Source organism: Vulpes vulpes, chromosome 16 (genome assembly GCF_048418805.1).
Source record: "Vulpes vulpes isolate BD-2025 chromosome 16, VulVul3, whole genome shotgun sequence".
Taxonomy (NCBI): domain Eukaryota; kingdom Metazoa; phylum Chordata; class Mammalia; order Carnivora; family Canidae; genus Vulpes; species Vulpes vulpes.
In genome coordinates, this window is record NC_132795.1 from 237,474 (window position 1) to 263,394 (window position 25,921).

Sequence of the window (25,921 nt, forward strand, 5' to 3'; positions counted from 1 at the left end):
ACCTGTCAAAATGGCTAAAATGAGTGAGTCAGGAATCGGCAGATGTTGGGGGGGGTGTGGAGAAAGGGGAGCCCTCTTACACTGTAGGTGGGAATGCAGGCTGGTGCAGCCACCGTGGAAAACGATGCGGAGGGTCCTCAAGAAGTTAAAAATAGAGCTACCCTCCAACCCAGAAACTGCACTGCTGGGTTTTTACCCCAAAGATACAGATGCAGTGATCAGAAGGGGCACATGCTCCCCAGTGTTGTTGCAGCATTATCAACAAGAGCCAAATTATGGACAAAGCTCAAATGTCCATCAACTGATGAATGGATAAAGAAGATGTGGTGCGCATGCATGAGTGGGCATGGGTGCGTGCACACACATAGAATGAGGAATATTACCCCGCCATGAAAAAGAATGAAATGTTGCTATCTGTCATGCTATGGACAATAGTTGGAGAATATAATGCTAAGTGAAATAAGTCAGTCAGAGAAAGACAAATACCGTATGATCTCACTTATGTGGAATTTAAGAAACAAAAGAGATGAATATATTTGAAGAGAAAATAAAAAGAAAGAAGAAACCATAAGAGACTTTTTTAAAAAAGATTTCATTTATTTATTCATGAGAGACACAGAGGGAGAGAGAGGCAGAGACACAGACAGAGGGAGAAGCAGGCTCCCGGCGGGGAGCCCGATGCGGGACTCGATCCTGGGTCTCCAGGATCATGCCCTGGGCTGAAGGCAGCGCTAGACCCTGAGCCACCTGGGCTGCCCAAGAGACTCTTAATGATAGAGAACAAACTGAGGTTGATGGAAGGAGGTAGGCGGGAGGATGGGCTACATGGCTGATCGGCATTAAGGAGGGCATTTGTCCTAAAGAGCACTGGGTGTCGTATGTCAGTGATGAATCCCTGAATTCTACTCCTAAAACCAATATTATCTTATTAACTAACTAACTAGAGGTTAGATTATAAATAGAAAAATAAAAGATTGTCAGACTGGATAAAAAACAAAACTTAACTGGTATATTATCTACAAGAAACCCACCTTATACTAAACATAAAGACAAATAGATTAGAGGTAAAGGGATGGGGGAAGGCACATCATGCTAACCCTAATGAGAAGAAAGCTGGGTTAGAGCTGTATTAACTTCAGAGTCATCTGTCAGACATAACGAAGGCCATTACGGCATGAGAAAGGGTCAGTCCTCCAAGAAGACGTAACAATCCTTAATGTGTGTCTGCTTAGCAAGAGAACGTTTAAAGTACACAAGGCAAAAACTAAAAATTGAAGGAGAAATAAAAAAAAGCTTACTACTACAGTTGGAGACTTCATCACCTGTCAGAAATGGATGGATCCAAAGGGCAAAAAATCGTAAGGACACAGTTGGATTGAACAGCACTCTCCATCTACTGGATTTAATGGACATCTGTAGACTAATTCAGTTAGCAACAGCAGAATACATAGTTTTCTATAGTTCAAAGAGAATACTCACCAAGATAGACCATATTCTGAGCCGTAAAATAAATTTAAAGGAATAGAAATGATACAAAATACGATCTCAGACAACAATGGAATTAAACTAGAAATCAAGAACAGAAAGACAGATGGAAAGTACTTGGAAATTATACAACACACTTCTAAATAACACATCAAAAAAGAAGTCTCAAAATAAGTTTATAAATATTTCAAAATAAATAAAATACAACATCCAATTCATGGGCTGCAGCAAAAGCAGTACTTAGAGGAACCCTCATAGCATTGCATATATTAGAAAAGAAATAAGATCTAAAGTTAACAATGTAAGCTTCCACTTTTGGAAACTGGACATAGAAAGGCAAGTTAAATATAATGTAAAATAAGGAAAAGAAATAATAAAAATTAGAGCAGAGATAAATGAAAGTGAAAATGGGAAATGAAAAGACAAAAATCAAAAAAAAATCAAAAAAAAAAAAAAAAAAGAAAAGACAAAAATCATTGAAACCAAAAAGTGACTCTTTGGTCTTCGAAAGATCAATAAAATCAATAAACTTCTAGTCTGGTTCACTAAGGAGAAAAGAGAGTACACAACGTGATACCATCAGAAATGAAACGAAAATGGGGCCATCACTGTTGATCTTGTAGACGTTAAAATGAGAGAAGAATATTATGAACAATTTTAAACCCACAATTTGAAAACCTGAATAAAATGTACTTAATCTCGTGAAAGACGTAATCTCCCAACAATCACACAAACAAAAATAGATAATCTGAACAGGTCTGTGTGCATTAAAGAAATTGAATCAACTATGAATGACCTTTCAAGCAGAACGTACCAAGTTCAGATGGTCTCACTGGAGAATTCTACCAAACATTTAAGGAAGTCTCTACAGAATCATTAAAAAAAAAAAAAAATGGAATCAGTGTGTTACTCCCTTACAGTTCCTATGAGGTCGGCACTACCCGAATCCCAAACCAAAGACACTACAAAATACACAAACCACAGACCAATATCCATCGTGAACCCAGATCAACCAAATACTAGCAACTTGAACCCAATGTTTTGTAAGAAGATTTATAGACCATGACCAAGTAGCCTTGATTCCAAGTACGTAAAACTGATTCAAACTTTGAAAATCAATCGATGTTCCCTCCATCACAGCAAAGGCTAACGAAGAAAAGTCATGTGATCACATTAACAGATGCAAAAATACCACAAAACACAAAACACAAAAAACAAAAAAAAACCAACCATCCGACAGATCCAGCACCCATTCCTGGGGAAAGGGGCTGCCACATCTTGGTAGAAAACAGCGATGGGAAACCTACTGCTGGCATCGTCCTTAGTGGTGACGAACTAGATGTTTTCCAGCCAAGATCAGAAACGAGGCGAGGGCGTCCCCTCGCGACGCTCCTGCTCCGCACAGCACCGAGCATCCCAGCTAAGACAGTAGGACAAGAGGAGGAAGCAAAAGGCATACGGCCTAGGAAGAAAGAAATGAAACTCTTGCTGTTCACAGCTGACATGATTTTTTTTCATATCGAAAATCTGGAAGAATCAATAAAAGATTCCTAGAACTAGTGGCTGATCACAACAACCTGGAGCTAATAACCGACCATTGCAGAGTGCAAGGTCAACATACAAAATTAATTGTTTTCTTTTTTTTTTTTTTTTAATTAATTGTTTTCTTACTAACTGGCAAGGAGCAGTTGGACTATGAAGTCAGAAACACAAAGCCATTTACATTGGTGCCAGCCCTCGAAATAGGTTCACATCTAATAAAATATGTGCAAGTTCTCTGTGAGGAGAACTGAAATTCTGATGGAGGAAATCAAAGACAGTCTGGGAAAAAAATCATGGTTTTATTCTGGTGTGTATGGACTAAACACTTGATATTGTCGGGGTTTCTGTCCCTCCCAGCGTGATCTATAGATTCAACGCGATCCTAACTGATGAATACGGACGAACTGATTCTAAAGTGTGTGTGCGGAGATGGGAGAAGCCAGTGAAATACGGCAGGAGGTCGCTGGAGAGTGACATTCCCTGACATCAGGTCCTGGCCAAAGGCCATAGTCATCAGGACGGTGAGGCATCATGACAACGCTCCGGCCGGCCTTAAGGTCTTAAGATTTGCAGAACCCCGGCCCTGAGGAGGGGGGCCAGCAAGCTTGTCGGAAGCTGCCTTGGCTTTCTGCTTAACTCAGCAATTTCTTTTAGCAAAATGTTTTTCTTTTTCTTTTTTTTTTTTAGGTCACACAGATGATTTTACTGACCTCCCTTTGTGCATCTAGAGACCTTGCCCTGATTTGCAGAAAGGACAGAGTCCTCCCGCACATCATGAGACAGGAATTGGACCCCCTCATGCGAGCCTCTTGCTCCAAGATAAGAAGGTCTGTGTCAGCACCCTGGAGTCCGCACCCAATCAAGAAATGGAAGGGAGGGCAAGTGCAGGGGCTCCCTTTGCTGATTAATTGCCCTCCACTCGTTTAAACACCCCTGGGCCAGGAGCAACCTCAGAGTCACTGTGGGACAAGAGTCTGCCCAGGTGGCCGGCCTCCGGAATAACGCTCAGATTCCTTTCCTTTCCTTTTTTTTTTTTTTTTTTCCTCAGATTCCTTTCCAATCAAAAACTTCTCTCTGGAGTAATTGCTTTTTGAGTGAGGGGCTGCCGAGCTTGGGTTCCTGATGGTACTGGTGAAAAAAAAAAAAGAGAGAAACAGGTCAATGGAACAGAGCAGAGGGCCCCGAAATGCCCTGGATACATACAGTCATTTAATCTTGACAGAGGAGAACAGCCAATTCAACAGAGAAAGGGTAGCTTTCTTGTTTTTTAAATATCAGAATAATTTGACGTCCACATGTAAAAAAAAAAAAAAAGGCAAGTCTGGATGCAGACTTTACATCATTCAGCAAATAAATTAAATATCAGAATAATTTGTTAAAAAAAAAGGCAAGTCTGGATGCAGACTTTACATCATTCAGCAAACTGGCTAAACCTGGATCAGAGACCTACATGTAAAGTGTCAAACAACACAGCTCTTGGAAGAGGACGGAAGATTACGCGGGTGGGCCTGCGCTTGACTAGGAGCGCCAACCAGCAGCCACGACCCCCGAAGGAAAACACCGGGCAGATTTAATCACAATCACAAACTTGTTCATCAGTCCCCGAAACTTGGAGGCCACCCAGGTGTCCCTCGGTGGGTGGCGATAGCCAGCCGTGGTCCAGAGCGCAGACTACGGTCACCGAGGGACAAGACTCGAGCTATGAAGCCACAAAGTGAGATGGAGCAACATCAAATGCGTCTCAGGAGCTGAAGAAGCCACATGTGACCTGGTTCCAGTTCTAGGACACTGAGGACCGGGGGCTGCCGGGGTCGGGGGGAGGGTGGAGCATGGCGGGGCTTCTGGGACCGTGAGCCTGCCCTGTGGGGCCCTGTGATGGTGACCGTGACACCGGTGTCTGCAGACACACCCAACGCACAGCACCGAGAGCACACACGTGTGACCCACACGTGTCGGTCGGTGACAATGGGCCACAGTGGTGCACGGACTATGTCCAACGTACGGCGCTGGTGCAAGACCGGATACTAGGGAACGCGGGGGGGGGGCTCTAGACTCTCTGTCCAACCTTTCAGTGCACCTACAGTGGCCCAAAGTGATGGAGCCTATTGAGTGAAAACAGACCACGGACTCCCCCAACCGCAACACACGTGTTCCTCTCGGTGTGTGGGGCTCCAGAGTCGGAGACGGATTTCGCTGGGTGGACAGGACGTCAGGGCAGAGACCTGGCGAGAACCGTCTTCCTGCCCCTTCCAGCCTTCCCGCCTGGCGCCAGGCGTCCATCCTCACGGCCGGCCGCGGCTGGTGCCCGCACACGTCACATGTGTCTATCGGGGCTCCTCTGGCCCCCGAGGGAGCCGCGGCCTCACCGCACCCACCTTGTGGTCCAAGACGACCGCCTAATACTAAGGTCCATGAACTTGCACCCCATCCCCCTCTCCAGGTCACCTGCCGTGTTTGCGGGTTCGGGGTCAGCACAGGGCTGCGTCCGGGGCTGTGACGTGCCGGCCGTGCCATGCCTCACCTGCACCTGCACTTCTCATCCCAAGCACTTTCCCTGCGTGTCCCCTTTGGGCTACGAGTCTGTGCTTATGTCCTTCGCTGCCCCCTGAGCCTCAAGGTCAGGTTCTGGCTCTTGTTCACTGGGCTTGGCCGCAGCCCAGGACTAATCATCACGTGATGAATTACTGGCGCACTTGACTTGGCCTAAGGCTTCCCTGAGCTGTGTCCGGCCAGTCCTGCTGCACGTCTGGGCCAGAAGACAGCAGATGGTCTCCTGTGTACCTGCCTGGTGCTCGGTAAGGAGCCGCGATTACACAGGCAGGGGGCAGACACGTGGGGGTCTCTTGCAACGGGACGACGCTCACTGCCCGTTCCTTCTGGCACGGCTGACGGTGGGCGGTGGCCTGCAGGGCTGGTGCCGTACGAGGCCGCTGACCGCATCCTCCTCCTCTGCACACCGGAAGCCAGGCCTAGAGCAAGGCGATCATAGGCGGGTTCTGCTGTGCAAACTGGAGCATGGGACTCTCTGGGACCCGGGTGCCCACCCAGCTCGCCCCCGCAGCCTTGAGAAGGACTTCCAGTGCCTGGCAAGGGAGGGCCTTGTGCTGCTGGCTGCCCCCAGGACCGGCTCCTGCGGCCTGACGGTTTCTCCACCTCTGGGTCCTGAGGCAAAGGGGAGCACAGGGCGGAGCCTGGGGCGTCCCCGGCACAGAGGTGCAGGGTGGGCCCCCGGAGCCAAGAATCCTACTGAAGAGGAAACAAAACATGGAGCCAGACAAGAGCCCCCTGCCCCCTAAGTCCAGAGGGGCTCCTGGATCTGGATCTGGAAACTGGGTCAAAAAGCTTCATCATGCCAAGTACCAGGCCGCAGACAGCAGGTCCTCCGGGAGCCGCTGTGGCGCTGGAGGGGCAGATGCCTGGAGACTTAAACAGAGGTTTCTGTGTAGACACGGGGTATTCATGACACGCTGGTCTTTGCACGTAGGGTGGAGCAGGTGCAGTGTCAGGGTAAGTCAACTCCTGTCCTTGATGTTGTCAGAAATCCCGTGTGTTGTGCACACATCACAGTTGACGTGTCCTTGAGCCCCGATGCTGGTGGGCGGCTCTCGGCACTTACACACGTCGGTCCCCAGACGGGATGCTGGATCCTCAGAACAGCCGCAGAATGGACACGTGATGCTGACGGCATGCGGGCGCCAAGGAGGAGCTCCCCGCGGCTCAGCCACTGACTTGAGTCCCCGGCAACGGCAGGGAGACGTCAAGTGCCCCTTACCTGCCCCCAGGCACGTGGAAACCCTGGAGCTTCCAGGACACCCGAGTCCAGGCCTCGGCTCGGGCACTGGCTGCTGACCTGGGCTGTGAGCCATCAACCCTCCGAGGCTCTGTCTCCGTATTGGAAAGCAGGGCCCAGGGCGGCGTGTGGCACGTCTGCGGGGTGGTGCTGTCCCAGGCCCTTACACGTCTGGCACCAAAGCATGGATCACGTCGCTCGCCTTTTCCACCTGTAACGTGCACTGACGAGTTCACTCCTCACGCACCGTCGTCTGCCACAGCCAAGGAACACACAGCCCGAGGCAGAGGCCGACGGAGGCTCCACGGAACGATGCCGCTGCGAACGAGCACACGCGGGCCCTCGCTCCCGAGGACGCACCCTGGGGACAGCTGCCCGGTTCAGGCTGAGTGTCAGCACACGTGATCTTGTGCGCAGTCGACGAGCAGGTGCCAGGGACACGGCCCGTCACACGGGAACGCGACACTCAACACTCCGGACGTTTCCGTGGGCCCGCCCCAAACCGGCGCCGTCTGAGATGCACCAGCCTCCGCAGTCCACCGCCCCTCGGTTTAATCACTTCCACCTCTTGCTACAGGTGTCGCTTCCACAGAACAGTCTGCAAATCCGCCCGGAGTGGGTCTGGCTGGCGCGTCCTCACCGACCACGAGCGTTCTCTCCGCAACGTCCCAGATGGAACCCGTGGGGACGAGGGACTCCGACCCCCGGGGGCGGGCTGTGTGCGCAGGGGCGGGAGGGGGCAGCTCCTGTGTCACAGCCGCCCGGGCCCAGGACGCCCGCACCCGCTGCCCCGCCTCTCCCGGGTTCCCAAACAGCAGCTCGGGCGTCTCCTGCGTCTGCACCTGCCCAGGTGGCCTCGTGACCTGGGGGTCCCCGGGGCAGCCGCGGATGGCAGTCTGCATGTGGCCGCAAGAGCAGGGCGGCGCTTCTCCGTGGGAACGCCGGCCCTTCCTTGTGGTGAAGCGAGAGTCCTGGGCCACAGAGGAAGCCCAGCCCTCGCCTGGTGCTGTGGGCTGACCGGCCTGAAGAACGTGAGGGGGGACGTGAGATGCAGGACGGGGCACTGAGTCCCGTCCCCTGTTCTGGGTGAACCAGGGGCAGCAGCCGGTGGCCCGAGGGCAAGACGCACTCTTGGGGACACACAGAGGCCCCGCTCTGGCCAAGGACAGACCTCGGCTGCTCTGGCCGGCCCCCTGGGTGCCCCGGGTCACGACGTGCTGACCAAGGTGGCCTGCTCCGCCGGGGAGCAATCCTGCGGGTGCCCCATGCGCCCCTCTGCCCTGTCACTGCCTCCCCCCCCCCAGGGTGCCTGGAGCCCTCACCAGCTGGCAACAGAGGTCCTCTTCCCACGGGCGGCCCTCTGCTCACCCCACCCGGCCCTCCTCCCGTGGGTTAGGGTCAGGGTGTCTGCCCCGGGGGCCCGGGCTATCAGCTCTGCTGGCTCATCACCCCCGTGTTTAGGCTCGGCCCCCTGGGGGCCCCTCCATCCTCTGTGGGGAGGCTGCTGCCCCACCAGCTCCGTGTGTGCTCATCACGGCTCCGTCCACGTGGGGCAGCTCTAGCCCAACCTGCCATCGACAGACAGTTGCTTGGTCGGTCACACCAGGGCCCATGGGGCCGACGGCACCGTCCCAGCCTCCGCCATGGGGTCTGCAGGCTGGGGGACGGGTGCTGTGGGTGGCTGACCCTGGGGTGCACGTGTTCCAGCAGGAGCCAGGCTCACAGCTGGTGGCCGCTGTCCCCTCGCTCAAAACAGGAGGAAGCGCTCCTGCCCCGGCTGCAGGTGGGTCACCAGGGTGCCCGCTCCGGCCTCTGCGGGCTTCCCAGGCGGGCGCTCACCTCCTCAGTCTGCAAACAAGGACGTGGTCAGCCTCAAAAGTTCCTTCTAAGGCATGTCAGCCCTGCGGAATGGCTGGGCCGTGCCGTGAAGCTCGTCTGGGTGCCCGGCCGTGGGGACCGGGAGGCCTGTTGGGTGAGCCCAGGAGACGTCACCTTCAAGCACCGAGAACGAAGCAGATGCACCCACGGATCCGTGGCCGGAGCGGCAGGACAGGCAAGCGCGAGGCCCGTCCCGGGCGGTCAGCCCCCAACCAGCGGCTCCTCACTGCTCCCACTCCGGGGTGATGTGTGGGGACACCCCTGGCCTCTCCTCCTCCTTAAACAACACAGAGGCCCCCAGGGAACTCACAGGGGCCGCTGCCACGTCTGAGACACTGGTCCTGGGGGTCGTGGGCGAGACACGCGCTCCTTGGGGCCGTCCTCTGGTGGCTGCCTCGCACACAGCCGGGTGAGTCTCGGCCCCCGGGGGCTCCTCCCCGGTCGCGGTCGGGATGCTCAGCTGCTCCGCACAAGCCGCATCCGGGTGTCTCGCCCCGCGGCGCTTTGTGCTCACATGCAGCCACGGCTGCCCCCCCAGGGCCTGGGCACGCGTGTGCTGACCACGGCGCTCCGTCCACCTGCACAGAGAGACGCGGGCTCCCCCCGTGCCCCCCAGGAGGTCCCCGGGCCGGGTGCTCCCGTCAGGTCCCTGTCACGTACCTGGAGAGAGGCGCTGTGCACCGTGGACGGCAGAGCTCACAGCGCGTTGTGGTCCCCCCCCTACACGTGTGCCCCCCCGGCCTGTGTGCAGGCTCACGCGGGGCTTCACCGCCGCCCCCGAACACCCCACTCACCGCGGGGCTACGGGGAGGACAGGTCAAGCTGCTCGGGGCAGGCGAAGTGCCGAGAACTGGGCCTGGGGCCCCCGAGGCGCCCGGGAGGGCGGGCACAGACCCCGGGCACCTGCCGCCCGCCCGGCTGCACCCTGGCTCCCCCGCGGAGCACACGCCGCGCACACGGCTCTCTTGGTCCGCCTGCAGCCTCGGTCTGCTCTACAAAATCTCACTGAGCTTTAAACCTGGAGTTTAAACTGCACCTGCAGACTGTGCACGAGGGATGACAACGTAGAAGCTCCTCGGTGACATTTGAGAGCCCCCGGGCCGCGCTCAGCAGGCTGTCGGCGGCCTCCCGGGAGGAGACACAGGCTGGAGGGGCAGGTCGGCAGGGAGGCAGCCCCCGCTGGGCGGAGAGGCCGGGCAGACGCTCTGCGGCCGTCGCCGGCAGGCCCCCCCTCGCTGTCTCCTTAGGTGCGGACGGGCTCGGGTGCGTGTTGGAGCAGACCTAAGCGCTCTCAGCCTAAAGGAGCCGTTTTGAAAGGATTTAGAGACAACACGTGGGGTTATTCACATCCTTTGGTTCAACGTCTAGTATTTCATGCGTAGCTGGGCTTCGGTACGTACTTAATGAGCAAATGCTTGGACGGACGGACGGCTGGGTGGTCAGCAGCTCCTGCAGCCTGGGATCCACGAGGACTCCCGACCGGCCGGGCTGGGCCGCGTAGACCCCGGATGCCTCACGCCTTCGAGAGGACAGTGAGGCGCGTGTGCCGCGTCCCGGCCGGGTCCCCACTGCTGTAGGCATCGACACACTCGGGTCCCCTCTTTTCTTAGGAAACGTGTGACGTTCAGGCCACGTGTCCAAGTCATCCTCGGGTCGACTTCCAGCGGAAGCTGTGAGGGCCGGGGACGCCGTGGCTGGAGGCCGGGGACGTCTGTCACCAGCTGGTTTCCAGAACTCCTAGGAGGAGCCTTGCTCGGCTGGACTGGAAGCTCTGGGACTCGTTCGTGATCACTGACCTGCGGCGGGGCTGTTGTCTCCGTGTTTGCTCTGAGCTGCTGGCTTCCCTCGAGAGCGTGCCCGGGGCACGTGTGCAACCCGGCTGCGGGGCTCGAGTTCTCACAACCAGACTGAAGTACCAAGGTGCTACGGTTTAAGAGGGAAATCGGCTATACTCCAGCTTTAACCTCCATCCCTAATACCTTTCGTGATTCGCCACAACGTGCAGGAAGGGTGACATTTAACGTAATTGATGATGTTCCGCTGAGGAAATTACATGAAATAAACAACTTTGGTTTTTTTTTTAGTAATTTTTTTTTAAATTTATTTATTTTTTTTTTAATTATTATTTATGATAGTCATACAGAGAGAGAGAGAGGCAGAGACAAGGCAGAGACATAAGCAGGCTCCAGGCACCGGGAGCCTGATGTGGGATTCGATCCTGGGTCTCCAGGATCGCGCCCTGGGCCAAAGGCAGGCGCTAAACTGCTGCGCCACCCAGGGATCCCCAACAACTTTGGTTTTATTTTCAGGGTGAGTGTAATACAATTCCTGGGCTAGTTTCGCGTTGGCAGGATGTTATTTTATTTGCCATTTTAGTGTAGGGGACACCTGGATTAAGCATCTGGCCCTTGGTTTTGGCTCAGGACCTGGGATCGAGCCCTGAGTGAGGCTCCAAGCTCTGTGGACTCTGCTCTCCCCTCCGTCTGCCTCTCCCCGGCTTGCACGCTCCCTTTCTCTCTAGATAAAATCCTAAACACACTTTCCTGGGAGCATAAATCCATATTCGTCTCCTCTGAGGTACCTGAGAGGGAGCACCAAGCCGTGTGTCCTGCCGTTTCTGGACCCTGGGCTTTTCTTGCGGAGCCTGGGGCCACGGGGTGTATGCGCTGATGCCACGCAGGCCTGCGGGGCCGGTGCCAGGGAGCCCCGGATGAGTCTCGGCCCCCTTCCCGGCTGCGGTCGGGGGCGCAGGACTTCCTACCTGCAACCCGTTACCAGCCACGTGACCCTCCATCCCACCCCAGGTGTGCAGCGCACAGCCTGTCTCCTGTTTGTGAACCAGCTGCACGGGACGCAGCGGGTGGTGTGTGACACGTGCCGTCCCGCATGGGGGGGGTGGTATCTGAGCTGGGGAAGGGTCCCGCCAGGGGCGGCTGGTCAGAGTGGCCCCGGTTCTGATGATCTGAGCTCGGCCCTGACCCCCGCACGGGGCCCGACAGGCTGGCAGGTTGGCCACGGACGGACGCCTCCTGCACTGGCTCCGTTGGCGAAGTCGCAGCGGACGACCGTGGAGAATTGGTGCAAAGCAGCCCCGACCTCGGTGCATCTGCTGCTTCTTACTCTTCACAAACCGCGACGTTCCCCAGCTGCTTGACATTTGGTCAGATGGTCCGGCTCCCCCCCCCCCCCAGCTGACCTTTCATTTCCCACGTTCCAGAAGCCCCGCTCACAGCCACAGGCCAACGTCCCCGTAAACCAGCAAGCTGCCACGTCCTCTGGCCCGGCCCGCCGCGCCTCCACGTCCTCTCCGACCAGATGACGGGCGCCACGGGGGGTTCCTTTGACCCGGTGTCCAGGCAACTTGCACATGAGCGTGCCGATGAGTCGTGAGCGCATGGAGAGGCAGAGCCGTACACACAGAAGACCCGCAGGATCTGAAAACGACCCTGGAAGTCCAGGTTTCCGGTGAGCAAAATTTGCAAATAAATTTCATCGTCATGGAAATCCTGTTCTGGAAGGACAGGACGTCCAGAGCCCGTCGGGCAGCATCGCGTGCGTCTCCCTGCAGTCGTCCGTACACGCGCATCCCCGTGCGCTTCCGAAACTCAGCCCCTTATACCTGGGTTAGCTCGGCCGCGCTGGACCCCAGTAGTGATCATCGCGGTGAAAGCAAACACTCGCTGAACACTCACTGACAAACCTTGCCAAGGGCCTTATATCATCAGATCTGGTCTAACCTTCATAACCCCACCTAGGAGGTGGGAAGTATTTTGTTGACTCTTTTTTAAAAGAAATAAAGCAAACAAATATTTAAGGAATCAAAGTCATGGGGAAATCAGGCGACGGTGCTGGTCCCGGGGCAGGCAGTGGTGTCCTGAGGAGGCACCTGGCGTCATGAGCACCACTGACCCCTGCCCCAAGACCAGGACAAAGGTGTGCACGTGTGAGGCCCTGACGACTCACTGTTTGAAGAAGGGAACAACCGGGGAAGAGGGACAGGCCTACACTTAGAAACTGTGCATGTTGGGGATGCCCAGGCGGCTCAGTGGGTGAGCGTCTGCCTTCAGCCCAGGGCGTGACCCCGGGGTCCCGGGATCGAGTCCTGCATCAGGCTCCTTGCATGGAGCCTGCTTCTCCCCCTGCCTGTGTCTCTGCCTCTCTCTGTACCTCTCATGAATAAATAAATAAAATCTTAAAAAAAGTAATCGTGCAAATCAAAAGCATAAATTGAGGGGGAAAGCTAGGAAATGCATCCCAGAAATTTAGAATCAAATTCCTAATATCCTAATTTCCACAAGTAATAAATATCACTCACTTTAAAACTAATTCTGATTTATTTGTATAGCAATGATGTTTTTATATGAGCCAGTCCCGTAAAATTCCTCTTTCAGGATGTTCCCATCACTGGCATTCAGCCCTTCCCGCCTCTCCTGCACACGGGACAGTACGTCCCGCACGGAGCAGCGGTGCAGTCGCCTGTGGCCTCTGGGTCCCCGTGGGCAGCGGGCAGGTGGGAAGGATGGAGACCGGGCGCCGGACACGCAGCGTGCAGGGAACACACTGTTGCCTCTTCAGAAACCCGGCACCGTGTCCACAGTTTCTAGGAATTTCCCCGAAGGAAGGAGTCGTGGACGCCCACTCAGTCTCAAAGACACACGCCCACGAGAACCATGAACCTGTGCAGTGGGGGCTCTCGGAAAGCAGGTCCTGGCGTCCGACAGTGCGAGCCAGGCTGGCGGTAGGCGCCGTGCAGGCCTGCGGGAGGCCGGCGCCGCGCAGGGGACGGGAAGGCCAACCCCCACGGGGCTGGGCACGGCGGGCTCTGGGCGCTGGCACTCGGCACCTGGGGCTCCAGCACCGTTTACGCTGCAGACGCCCCCGTGCTGCTCCGTGCTGCATCCCTGCTGCCCTTTGGTCACTTGATCTCCTGTTTAAAAGTCTCACTTTGCTGCTGAGGTTGACTTCTCGCGCCGTCTGGGTCGACTACGGTCCTTGGAAATGCTGGCCGAGGGCCGGCTCTCCGCAACCGATTTAAAGGGAACGTTCGGGAGAACGGAGACGGGGCGCTGCACACACAACTGCACCTGCCACGGGCCAGGCTCGCAGGAGTCCTGGCCAAGCAATGGGATTTCCCTGTGTCTGAAGCTTCCCTCAGACGCTTCCCCTGGAGAAGTGGGTTTTCCTGTCTGTCGTCGCCCTGGTCAACGTGCTCAATCGATTCACTTTACCACTGACTTGAGGTCGATTTTAAAGAAACCTCCTTTATCTTCCTATTTCCATGCACTTGCCTCCTCGTACAATCATTTCCAGACCCGATAACATGTGGGCCTCGGAGCACGCGCCCGTAGGCGTCACAGGGCGGGCGCGGGACGGGGGCTGGCGGGTGGGATCCTTCTGTTTCCTTCTAAATTCTCTGCCACTAGAGACGGTTTGGAGTCTTCCAGCCGGAACTGCTTGCCTGTCCCGATGGAGGCTGGTCGGCGGCAGAAACACTGGAGTTTTGAAGGGACCAGAGCAAAGGCAGCCTCGTGGCCCCGTGGACGCAGCCGCGCCGGGTCGCAGCACAGGCCTCAGCGTGTAGGGCATGGCGCTCGCTCCCCCACGACCACAGCTTGCAGGGCCTCGCAGGGGCACCCCCGGACCTGGTGCTGCAGAATGTGAGAGCCACGCGGCCGAGCGAAAAGGGCTTGTAAAACCCCATGGTCCAGCGCCCCGTGGACGGGGCCCACGGCAGCCTCCGTGCCAGAAACAGCAGGGCAGGAGGTGGTGTTTGCTCCTGACTGGTTACCGCAGCCGCACCGGGAGCCCGTGCCGACGGCGCCCGCCGTCCCCTCCGTCCCGCCTGCTGTCCACCCCGTCAAGCATCCTCGCCGGCCCCTGGCGGCTACGTCCTCCCCGGGGCCCATGCACGGCCCCGCTCGGGAACACCAGCACCTGTGGGCACGGGGACCAGGTCCCCCTACTTCTGACTCCTCATCGAGGCAGCTGCTGGTCACCACCACGGCTGAGGCCCAGGGTCCCCGTCAGTGGGCTGGAAGCCACTGCTGACGCAGGTGCACGTCTGGATCCGGGAGACCTCCTGCGACCGTCCCCACTGCCCCTGTGCGTTCGCCTCCTCCCGAGGGAAGCCCAGCTGTCTGGGGACGCCCCCGGCCGACAGTCCCTGTCCCCGTCTCCCTTCCTGACCAACGTCTCCCCAACCTTGCGGTTCCTGCGGTTCTGTGACCACCGTGCCCTCAGGCCCGACCTGGGGAAGAGCTCACCCCATTCCTTCTGCCTCCGAGCAGTATGGAGGCTCTCAAAACAGGGCTGGAAGTCGAGGTCCCGTGCGATCTGGCTGTTCCCCTCCTGGGGTAAGTGCAAGGTTCCGAGACGCCCTGCACACCCGGTGGCGTCATTCACCATCGTGGGAGGGACCAAGCCAGCTGAGGTCCACGACAGGACGACAGGTAAAGGGAGCGTGGCCGGCCCTTGGGGTGGACCAGGCGCAGCCCGGAGATGGAGGAGACCTTGTCGTTCGCTGCCACACGGCTGAGCCTGAGGACACCGTCTGGGTGACAAGCCCATCCTGCGGGGCCCGACGGCCAAACCCAGAGAAACAGAGTGTCCTGGGGGGCTGCTGATGGTCATCCCGCAGTGAGTGTCGGCCGTGCCCCCAAATAGGCACTTGGAAATGGTCACAATGGTTTTATGTTGTGCACATCCTACCTTTTCCCCGTACACCCCCGCCTGTCCGCAGCATGGGTGCCTCCCTGCGAATGCCGCACCCAGAGGCAGCCCGGCAGGCGCCCGAGAGGCCACCGCAGGACGCACGGACCTGTCAACCCCCGCGTGCATCCGTCCACGCTCGGCTCCCATGACTGCAGGGGTCTGGGGCCCGGCAGGAAGAACATGCACAGGACCCATGTTTCCAGACAATTCCCAGGACTGTGAGTGGTTTGTGCCCTGCTGGGTGCCCTGTGCCTCCCGCGGGGCCATCCCGTGTTGATCAGAGCCAGGTGAGCGCCGCGCCGGCTGATGAAGGTGCCGCCCCCGAGGTGGTCGAGCACCCGCTGAGGCCGCCTGGCCTTGGCTCTCCCACGGGCGCCCCCGATGCCGCGTGTCCAGCCTCGCAGCTCCGCGACCACAGAGCCCATTTTGGCGCATCGGCCCCATTCTGAGAGATTCTCGCAGGGAAGGTCGCGCACCGGGGACACGTCCGTGCGTCGGGACTGCCGGGACACTGCGAGGTGCAGGTGAGCAACGCAGGAGCCAGGCGACCCGTGTGCTCGCCGGACGTCTCCCCGCCTGAGTGGGAGTCAAGCGAGAAAGTCGGGACGGTTCCTAGTAACGAGCACATGTGGCTGCACCTTCCCGAGGGAAGAACGGCGGCTGAGGACAAGTCAGGAACAGGATCTGAACTCGGTCACCGGGACGTGTGCCGTCGTTCCTCTGCAACTACACCTGCATTCAGAATTCAATCAAAACCTCTTTTTTTTTTTGCCACTGATTCTCTTTAAGAGAAATCACAGCTTCATACACACCGGCTCCTTCAAGCTATGGCATGATTCTTTAAGCCAATCAGACACGCAACAGATTCATCGGCTGTTGGTCTAAAATACATCAGGGAAAATTCAAATTCGAGTAGGAATCATCCTGAGATCCATAATCCAGGCCCGAGCGCCGAGACAGCCCAGGGCCATTGGCAGCGACCTGGGAACTCTTGGGCCCAGTGACGGCCTCGTAGGTCGGGGGACGGGAGCCCGGGGCCACCGGTGGGGCATCTCCTCACCTACGGATTCATTCAGTAGTGCACGTGTCTCACGACGCGCTGGCCCCGGGCACATCAGGGGAGCCACGCCAAGCGGTCACGGACAAGGGCGGCCCTCCCGTTGTCGCATCTGTGGTGGCATAAAAATGACCTCCCCACGCGACTCCAGCACCGAGGAACAGTGGCCCCAGCAGGACCTCACGGGGCTGGGCCAGCGCCCACACTTGGCGCTCAGGGTCTCTGGTAGGTACAAGAGCCACAAAAAGTCCCCAAGTCAGGACCTGTTCCCTTCCTCAAATATGCTCAGAGTAAGGACAAGGGAGAGACGCGCCGTCATGCACGTGTTGGTGACACTCCTAACCGTGCTCGTTCGTAATAATTCATAATTCACAATAATTCATGATAATTCATAATAATTCATGCCCCGTCGTAATCAGCTTAGTGACTAATCCGTGATGATCCGAGGCAAGCGCGTCCTCACCCACCGCGCCCGTGACGGCCACCAACCGCTCGCTCAGGATGTTCGCTGCGTCTCGCTCAGTGTTTTCTGGGGGACGTGCCGAAGCCACGCACATGCTCACGGGGGGGTCCCCCGCCCGGGCTGCGCCTCACCAGGGCACAGGTGGGTACTGTACCTAGATCGTCCTCCGCCGGCCCCGGAAAGCTGATGCCTGGCTGCACCAGGTCCCCGCCCTCTTCCTCTGCAAGAGAGAGACAGAGTCGTCGTTAGTACGCTGAGGGGCAGACGCATCTCCAGCTTCACCCGGGCGCCGCCCCGCCGTGGGTGCCCTCCCCGAACGCAGCACCAGCTCAGGCAGCGCCACCCCGGGGCCCAGCGCCACCTCGGGCTGAACCAGTCATGAGTCTGCAGCCTCTGTCTGCAGCTCGGTCACATGCGGCTCCCCAAGGCCACTGCCAGCTTCCCGCGTCACCCATGAGCCGCCCGGGCCGCCCGGGGTGGCGCTTCCCCTGCCGTCTACACAGCTCTACCCTGAGGCCTCCTTCACCGACGTCCAAAGCCCGCAGTTACCGGGTTAATGCTTCATACTGATTAATTTTAGGTCAGTTTGCTCCCAAGCGTGAATTTTGTTTCTTTCTGTTGGGAGGAGGCTGCGGGTCGGGTCCCCAGCATAGATTTTCAGCTGCTCGATCGCACACACCACAGACGCCCCAGACCTGCCGCTGCTGCAGGGACGTCATCGTGTGAGGGTGGAAGGTCTCGGGGGTCACCCAGCCCCCGAGGCCACACACCTGCGGAGAGCCGCGGTCTCTACCCCGGTGGCCCCATCTCGGACGGCGGCCCTGGTGCCCCGCGCGGCCCTGGGTGCTGCACGCCACACCCCGTCAGAGGTGAGAGGCGTGGACACCTGTCTCCGCGGGAGGCGCCAGCTCCAGGTAAGGACCCTCTAGGAAACACACGGTGTCCGTAACGCACGTGTCGTCGTTTGGGCACGTTTTCCGTACATGTGACTGTCATGCAGGCTCTCAATATTGCCGGGGGAGTCTTGGGGCAGATACCCCACAGTTGCCCCTGCTCGGGACACTCCGTGCGGGTGGCCGTGCCGTGCTCTGCACAAGGGTTCACTCCAGGGCACAGCGATCCCCACACAGGCCCTCGCCGTCTCCAGTCCCACCAGTGGGCATCGTCCGTGACTTCACAGGACGTCAGGAGAGGTCGGCATCGGGAGGGGCGCACCGCCCGCCCGCCCGCCCGTCTGCAGAGTCTCATCTTGGGGGACCTCCTAGCCATTGCCTTAGAAAGTCGTACGTATTGAACTCTCATGTAGGAACATAAAGGCCTAAACTGGTCAAGTGTCTCACGAGGGAGCCTACGGGAGGTGCTCAGCGCGGCCTGGCCACGCCCCTCCGCACGGCTAACAACAGCTCGGCGCCCTCGCCAGCCGTGTGTTTCCCGCTCGTGGGCAACCTAGTTCAGCACTGGCCGGTCAGACGAGCCAATCTGGTGGGACGTGAAAGTGGAGGCAGTGACACATCCATTTGTTTGGAACCATGTGCAATGTGACGCACAACCCAGACCACTGACCTTCCGTCTGTGATCTGGTTCCCCCGAGCTGGGCACACGTGCACACGGCACACACGGCACACGCCAGCGCGCTCCGACACCACGACGTGGACGACGGATGGGGGACATCACACGCATGAGAGCTCGGCTCACACACAGGCCGGGCACGGGGTGGCACGGACACCACAGCCCCACGGAGCCCGCCCAGCCGCCGGCACCCAGCGTGTGGGCTCCGCCGCATAGTCACCGCGCTGAGCACAGGGACCCACATCACCCTTTGGAGGACGTGGTCCCCGCGTGATGCTGCGTCGGTTCCAGATCAGTCCTGCGTCTCAAGGGTGGGAAGGATTAACTGCGTGTTCTGCGCTCCTGCCCTTTACCAGACAGGCCCCGATGGGACACGGGCGGGAAGCAATTCAACCAGGCGAAACCCTCACAGTTAAAATAAAAACCAGGATACGAGCCGAGGGGAAACGCAAGCAGCCCGTGTTTGCTCTCCTCGCAGCGGGTACGGGGTCCGACCGGACGGCGCTGGCATCACCGGGGCTCCGGCCGCGCTGCCCGGGGGCCACTCCGCTGGCTCCGCACCCAGACCTTCTGGACCCGGCAGGGTGTGGGCCGCCTCGCCGCAGTGCCCGTGTCCCCGTCCACGCCAAAGCTGCCTCACCGGGCGGCGCCGGGACGGTACGGAGCCTGCGTGACACGTCAGGGCTTCACCCGGCCTCGCATGAACACTCGTGCGTTCCCCTTGCATGAGCAGAAGCGCGCCAGAGACGGGAAGACCCTCCCCAACATCTCCAAATGTACTCGATGAATCTGGTCTTCACTGTCATGCCCGGAGGTAGTGACCCCGGCTCCGGGCAGGCCGGGCACTCACTGCCTCTCGGACTGAACCCTCCCCAGGCGTCATTTGTCTTTTGTGCCGAAACCTGATGACCTCCGTGACCTCTGGCATGGGCCAGCACGAAGCCCGACCGGAATTTTGGTGGCTCGGTGTCGTCCCGCTCCTTCAGAGCCGACCCCTGGTCCCACGCCTGCAGGGTGTGCGTCTGAGGTGAGCGGCCGACACACCCGGGAGCCACCCAAGGGCCCGGACAGGCCCCGGAGGCAGCGCGACCCGGGCAGGTGTGCCGTGCCCCCCAGGCGTCTAGGAAGGGCCTCGGGTCAGCCGTGGTGGCCTCCCTTCAGCGCCGCAGGTCCCCCTCCCTTGTCGCAGGAGCGCTGGACACTCGGGTCCTCAGGGAGGGACACAGGCCGCCGCATCTCCCCGCAGCCCCCCCCCCGCCCCCCGGCATGCTCAGGCCGTGGTGGCCTCCACGTTCTCAGCGGGGAAAGGAGGCTGGAGAGGAGGAGTCGTGCCCCCGGGAGGCGCAGCCAGGCAGCCGGGCGCCCCTGCTTCCCCGCCACCTCTCAGCTCCGCCCGGCCAGTGTCCCACCCAGAGGGGATCCTGCACTCGCCTTCCTCGGAGCACGTGCGCCGGCTGGGGCGGCTGGGAGGACGAGACCCCCCAACGAAGGGGCCGGGGAGATGAGAGAAGCGACTTGGGGCAGGTGGGACACGGGGCGCCGAGGACCCCGGGGAGACGCACTCATGCACTCACGGAAGTCGGTGGACATTTGGCTTCTATTTATTTTATTTTTTGAAACTTTATTTATTTGAGAGACAGGGAGAAAGAGAGAGAGCGTCCCCGCGTGCGAGTGGGGGGGCGGGGGGCCGGGTGCAGGGACTGGGGCTCCCTCCTGCACCCCTGAGATCACAACCTGAGCCAGATCCAAGCCGCGGATGCTCCACAGACCTGCTGCCCCGCCAGCCGCCCCTGGACCCCTGCTTGGGTCTCAGGACCCACCGTCGGCTGCAGCGCGGCCTGGTCGCCAGTCGAGGGTCTTCGGCAGCCCCCGCTCCTCCTCTGCCAGCACGGCACACTGACCCTTCGCTCCCAGAGGAGGCACAGGGTCCCCAGGCTGCCCGGGGACCCCGGGGCCCAGCACGTGGCTTCCCAACATGCCACGGGGCTGCACGACACCTGAGACCCGCTCGGTCAACCCGGTTGGATTTGGACAATGAATCACAACGTCCACGTGTGGACACTGCACACGCTCAACATGCCCGAGGGTGGCGCCTGGGGCGGAAGCAGGAGACGCTGGTCCCGGGAGACGGGAGAGGCCTGGCCTGCTGGGTGCAGAAGCAGGGGCACCCGCTGGACTCACCCAGGGTCCTCCACGTGTGCGCCGCAGCACAGCTCCTGGACGAGGCCGGCTCTGCTGACCTCACGGGGCAACTGCCCCTCCTCCTGGGACGGCCCCTCGCTCCTGGTCGCAGCTGCTCCCAGGCCCAAGGTGACGGACACGTGTCCAGGCCCTGATCCTGAGGCCGCTCAGGGGACCCGAGGAACAGAGCTCAGTCCCCCACGACTGCCGTGGAGCGTGAGGGGCCACTCTGGGGGACACCACTGCCCCGTCCAGAGGCCGAGCACCCGATGCCCCGGGGCGAGCTGCCACGCTGGGTCCCGTGTTGTCACAGCCGTCTGGAGCTGCTCTTTCTCCCCGGGATACGTGGTGCAGACTCGACGGCCGACGCGGCTCCTCATGCGCCTCGCGGAGGCAGTGGCCACAAGGCCGCGATGGCCCCGAGTGGCGCGTTTCCTGTCGGCCTCCGGGACGCGTTATTTCTCCTTGGTGGGGAGAGCTGCCGGGCAGGACGGTGTGCACGTCCGCGGAGTCACGGCTCCCGGCTCCCCTGTTGCCCCAGTCGCCCTGCGGGTAGGCAGGAGCCATGGGCTCGACCCCGATGGATGCAGACACCGGGACCCGGGGAGAGCGTCTGAGGTCACCGGGCGGCAGCCTCCCGTGGGGCCGCACCCCCGACCCCGCACGTCCCGGCCCTTCCCGGGCACGGCCCTGGGGACGCAGGGTCTGTTTGGAGGCCTCCGCACTGGGTGACTGCTTGTCCGAAGGACCTGGCCGAGGAGTCCCTCGGGGTTTTAAACCCTCTCGAGTACGGGTACAAATCACACCTTCTGGGTGAAGGTTCCTCGTGTCCGATCATGCTGTCCTGGAATCATGGAATAAGAAATCCCTAATCCTGGAATAAGAAAACGAACAGCTTCAAAACAGTAGGTCAAAGGAAAAACGGTGTTTGTATATAAAAGGGAAATTGCTCCTAAGAAAATGTCGGATTTCTTGGCATCAAGGAATGAGACTCCGTTACTGCCTCATGAACACCAAGGAAACAAAATGCCACGTTTCATCCGTCGTGCCTGGACGCCGAGGGGTCCTGCTCCCAGCAGCGTTTCCACGAGTGTTGACGAGGGTTCGTATTCATGCCGGTCACCTCCGTGGCAGCAGGAGGGCGGACGTGCCCTTCCCGGTGGGCAGTGGGCGTCCCCTGCAGACCCACGGGGTTCCCGCTGCACATCGGGGCCCAGACCTTTACGGGGACAATCTCATTCCCGAATGCGCCCTACAGAGATGCCCAAACTCTGAGCAGCACGTGGATGGGGAGGCGTGAGGAGGGCCGAGGGGCACCCGCGGCGGCCGGCCTGCAGGACGGTGGACGCCCACCTCACGCCTGTGTGAAGAGGACAGGGGCTTCCTCAGACGGTGGGGACAGCAAGCCTTGCTCCGGGGGGGGGGGGGGGGCATCTGCGGGATTTGCTATTAAGCGCCGGCGCCAACATGCAGCTGCCCCATGCGGTGCCCAGCGACCCTGGGTCCTCCCCGGCTCAGCCCCACTCCGGCTCTGCTCTGGCCCTTCTCTGGCCCTGGGGCCCATCGCGGCTCACGGAAGCCTCGGCCAGGTCACGAGCCTCCTGCCCCCAGGTCTTGCCGCCTCTGTCCGTGCGGCACCTGCAGACTTGTGTGGACCGGCCGCCGCCACCTCCCCCGGGAAGGCCGCCCAGGAGCTCATTCACGGCTGGGCCGGGTGGCGGGAGGCCGGTGGTCAGGCGTGCGAGTCCACCTGTGAGGAGGAGCTGCTGACCATGTGCCGAGCTCAGTGGACGCCTCCTGCGGGCAGAGCGGGGCCCCTGGGGTCGCTCGTGTCCCTGGCACGGGCACAGCCACGCCGCCACGCGCCAGGCGGTCCCGGGCCTCAGGCCCTGCAGGCGGCAGCTGCTCCCAGGACGCCGCCAACTCGCCAGAGACGTCAAGGAGCCCCCCCCCCCCCCCCCGTCTGGCACTCCGACGGTCTGCCCGGTTTCTAGATTCTTCTCATGTTTAAAAGTCTACTTTAAGAAAAAAAAGAAGGCGCGCTCCAGCCTATGTTTCAGCCGTTTCCCTAATGACGGATTGTGAAGGCTGCTTGAATCAGGAATTCATGTCTGCCCCGTTAGGACAAAGACGCTGATTAGCCGCGACGCCCGCTCCCTCCGTTCGGCGCAGCTGTGCCTTTCAGCCGCCGCCACCGTGATTGCCGACGGCTTTTCTCTGAAAGCCACAGAAGCGCTCACGGCTTTAATTTTGGACCAAGGATCAAGTCTCGGCGGAGGCCGCCTGAACGCCTCACGCAGAATTCTCGCTGCGAGTTACACGGCACCGAAGTCAGGCTAACAGCAGCTCAAGGCCACTAACGAGGCCACCGCCCCCCACCTCAGAGTGACACCAAAGGGCCGAGCGTGCAAACCGGGGCCGCGTCGGCGTGCAACCTGCATGGACGGCGCCTGCGACCTGCCCCCACCGCCCGCCCCCAGGCCCCGGGCTCCGCCGCGCGGCCCACACCCTTGTGACAGAGCCACCTCCCAGCGGCCTCACACGACCACCCCGCGGCAGGATGGAGGACTGCTCGGGGGAAACGCAGACTGCTCCCCGCTGACATCCCTGGGCGCCTCCAGGTGAAACCGAACCTGTCAAAGCCGAACACTCGCCCTCCAAGAGGGACGTGAACCGTATTTCACACGTTTCGAATCTAAATCCCAAATGAATGTGTATTAAATTCTCTGCGTGTCATGTTTGAACGGGAAACACGACGTAAAGGCTGAGACACGGGGCATCTTACGAGGCTTCGGAAAACCTGGCCTCCCGCCTCGGGTCGCCGCCGAGCCTACGCCCACACGAGCGTCTCCGAGGTCAGCTCGGCCAGTGCCGAACCCAAGTCGTGCTCCGTGCCTGCGACGGGTCATTCCAGCGCTCGCGCCCCAGATGCAGCCACAGACACACGGGACGCCCAGTGACACTGGAAGTCCGGAGAACCAAAGAATGACTTTTTTATATTATAGCCCACGCAGTATCTGTCGTTGGTCTGAAATTCAATTTTGCCAAGGTGCTCAGTGCTTCCGTTTGCTCAATCCTGGCGTGAAACCCCACGGAGACGCCCAGGCCTCGGTCCCGGAGACCCCGGCTCAGCCGCTGTCGGGTGGCCTGGCAGGTGCAGTCCAGGCCCCAGAGGCCAGTGTGCTGCGCGGCCAGGACGGAGAACCGTCAGCTCAGCCCTGAATGCAGCTTCTCCTCCAAACAAAGACCACGGAGCTGACATCCTGGCCGCACGGACCAGCCGTGGCCGGCATCGTGGGCCGCAGGGACGCCCCCATGGCCCCAGCATGGGCAAGTGCCCCCAGAATGGCTGGTTTCCCGTGAAGACAGGGAACGGGCCCCTCTGCCGCCACCTCTCCTCTCAGTTGCTACACCACCTGCTGTCTGGACAGGAGGTTTTCAGGCATTTTAATGTCCAAAGAAGCCACGATGTTGACTTTTAAATACTCTGAAATTCTGCATTTGACGTGTTGTCTCAATTTTCTAGACTGCAAGTCTGGCGTCTGGCTTTGCCTCTTCATTCCCCCCCACAGACGACTTCCACACCACAGGTAATGGGCTCTGACGTGCAGGGGGACGAGGGCTCCGGTCCTGGTCACGCCCTGACTTGCAGGGGTGACGGCCGGGGCTCGGTGACGCTCCGCTGCACCACGGAAACGGTAAATGTGCTCGCTGTTGAGGAGTCTTCGGCTCAGCCTGCCTGTGAACCTCCTTCTTTATCGGAGTGAGACGGTCTGGAAGGAGGAGGGCGGCGGGCGGCATGCCGGGAGCTGCTGCGGTTCCTGCCCCCACGGCTCCTGGGGACCCAGGCGGGGTGAGCCAGGTGCACGTGAGCGGAGGGCGCCAGCAGCTCCCCGTTACTCTCACAGTTCGTAGGCACCATGAAGAGGAAATAGTTCTGTGGCCTCCTCCCGTCTGCCTGGGACGTGCACGGGGCTCCAGGGGCGTCTCAAAAGGCGGCTGGAGCATCTCAGGATGGCGGCCCCTGGGCTCCTTCAGCTCCAGACCACGGCGCGGGGGGTAAGCAGGGAGCATCACGCTGTGCGTCAGCCCAGCCCGCGGGGCCCGGGAGGCACCTCTGGAAGGGGGGAAGGACGGTGTGGAGCAGCAGCTACACAGAGGCCCTGGCCACGGTGACCCACCGGCCCCAAACCGCACGGCCAGGCCCCGGCCCCGGACGCCTCTTTCCTCCGGGCCACAGCCCGTGGCCTGTGGACACTCACCCCGAGCGCAGGAGGCCCCTCAGCTCCCGAACCCTGGAGGTGAGCTGCCTTTATACCCGTTTCGTACATGAGATTGAGCTCCAGGGACATCAGGAACCAACCTAAAATGAGGTACATCGGGTGTTTTATATCACATTAGCTTCAGACGTACAGCATCGTGATTCCACGTTGGCAGGCTCTGAAATCCGTCACCCCTGGGAGGCTGGATGGCGGCCCCCGCTGCACACGGTCACGGAGTGCCGTCCCCGGGCGGAGAACGCGTGTGCTGTGCTCCCTTAGCAACACGCTCTGATCCCCTACAGCCACCGTGCAGCGTCCCTGGGTGTCCCTCGGAGCCGACATCGGGCCCGGGCCCCACCCTGCTCCTGGCTCCCACACCCACTGCACCCCGCGCCGCACACCAGCATCAGCAAACACTCGGGAAAATGACATGGGGACAAATGCATGCCTGGCACCGCTTCTGGCCGGCGTTCCATGCCCCTTTTAGGTGTTCACATGCCTACTATCCCCAATTTCCATCCTGAAGCAGTTTTTTTTTTTTTTTTTCTGGGCTCAGAAAAGAGCTCTGGCCAACCCGTTCATACTAAAATGTAAATGGATGCCAGTTAGCCTTCCCTGAGTGCTCACTCTGCATCCGGGGCGGCCTGACAGTGGCCAGTGCCAGGGACTGTGTCCCCGCTCGGAGCCACGGAGCAGCCCCTGCTTCTCAGGGGAAGGTCTCAACAGGAGCCTGAGTTTCAGGCCTGCACCACCAGGCACCTCATGGCGGCCCTGGGACACCTGGGCTGTCGGGAAGTCCTGACCCTGCGTGAGGGCCACACACCTCTGTACCCATTGTGAGCCACTCCTGCCTTATTAAATACTTTGAAGCATCACTGATAACATGGTATTTTCACGCGTACTATTACACTGGACTGGGCATTCCCTGGACGCGGGGTTGAGGGGGATTGTCTCGGGCTGTCGGCACGGCTGCCTCCGGCTCT

The 25,921-nt window shown here is 59.5% G+C and overlaps 1 protein-coding gene across 5 annotated transcripts in view; it reads right to left on the bottom strand.

Annotated features, from left to right (window-relative positions):
- DLGAP2 (DLG associated protein 2) overlaps window positions 1–25,921 on the bottom strand; it is a 687,758-nt gene that overhangs the window by 135,358 nt on the left and 526,479 nt on the right. For all 5 annotated transcript variants that reach the window (XM_072742322.1, XM_072742318.1, XM_072742319.1 and 2 more), the window contains one exon: window positions 17,081–17,146. In XM_072742322.1, the coding sequence (XP_072598423.1) occupies window positions 17,081–17,146 (66 nt within the window). The remainder of the gene's footprint in view (window positions 1–17,080; window positions 17,147–25,921) is intronic.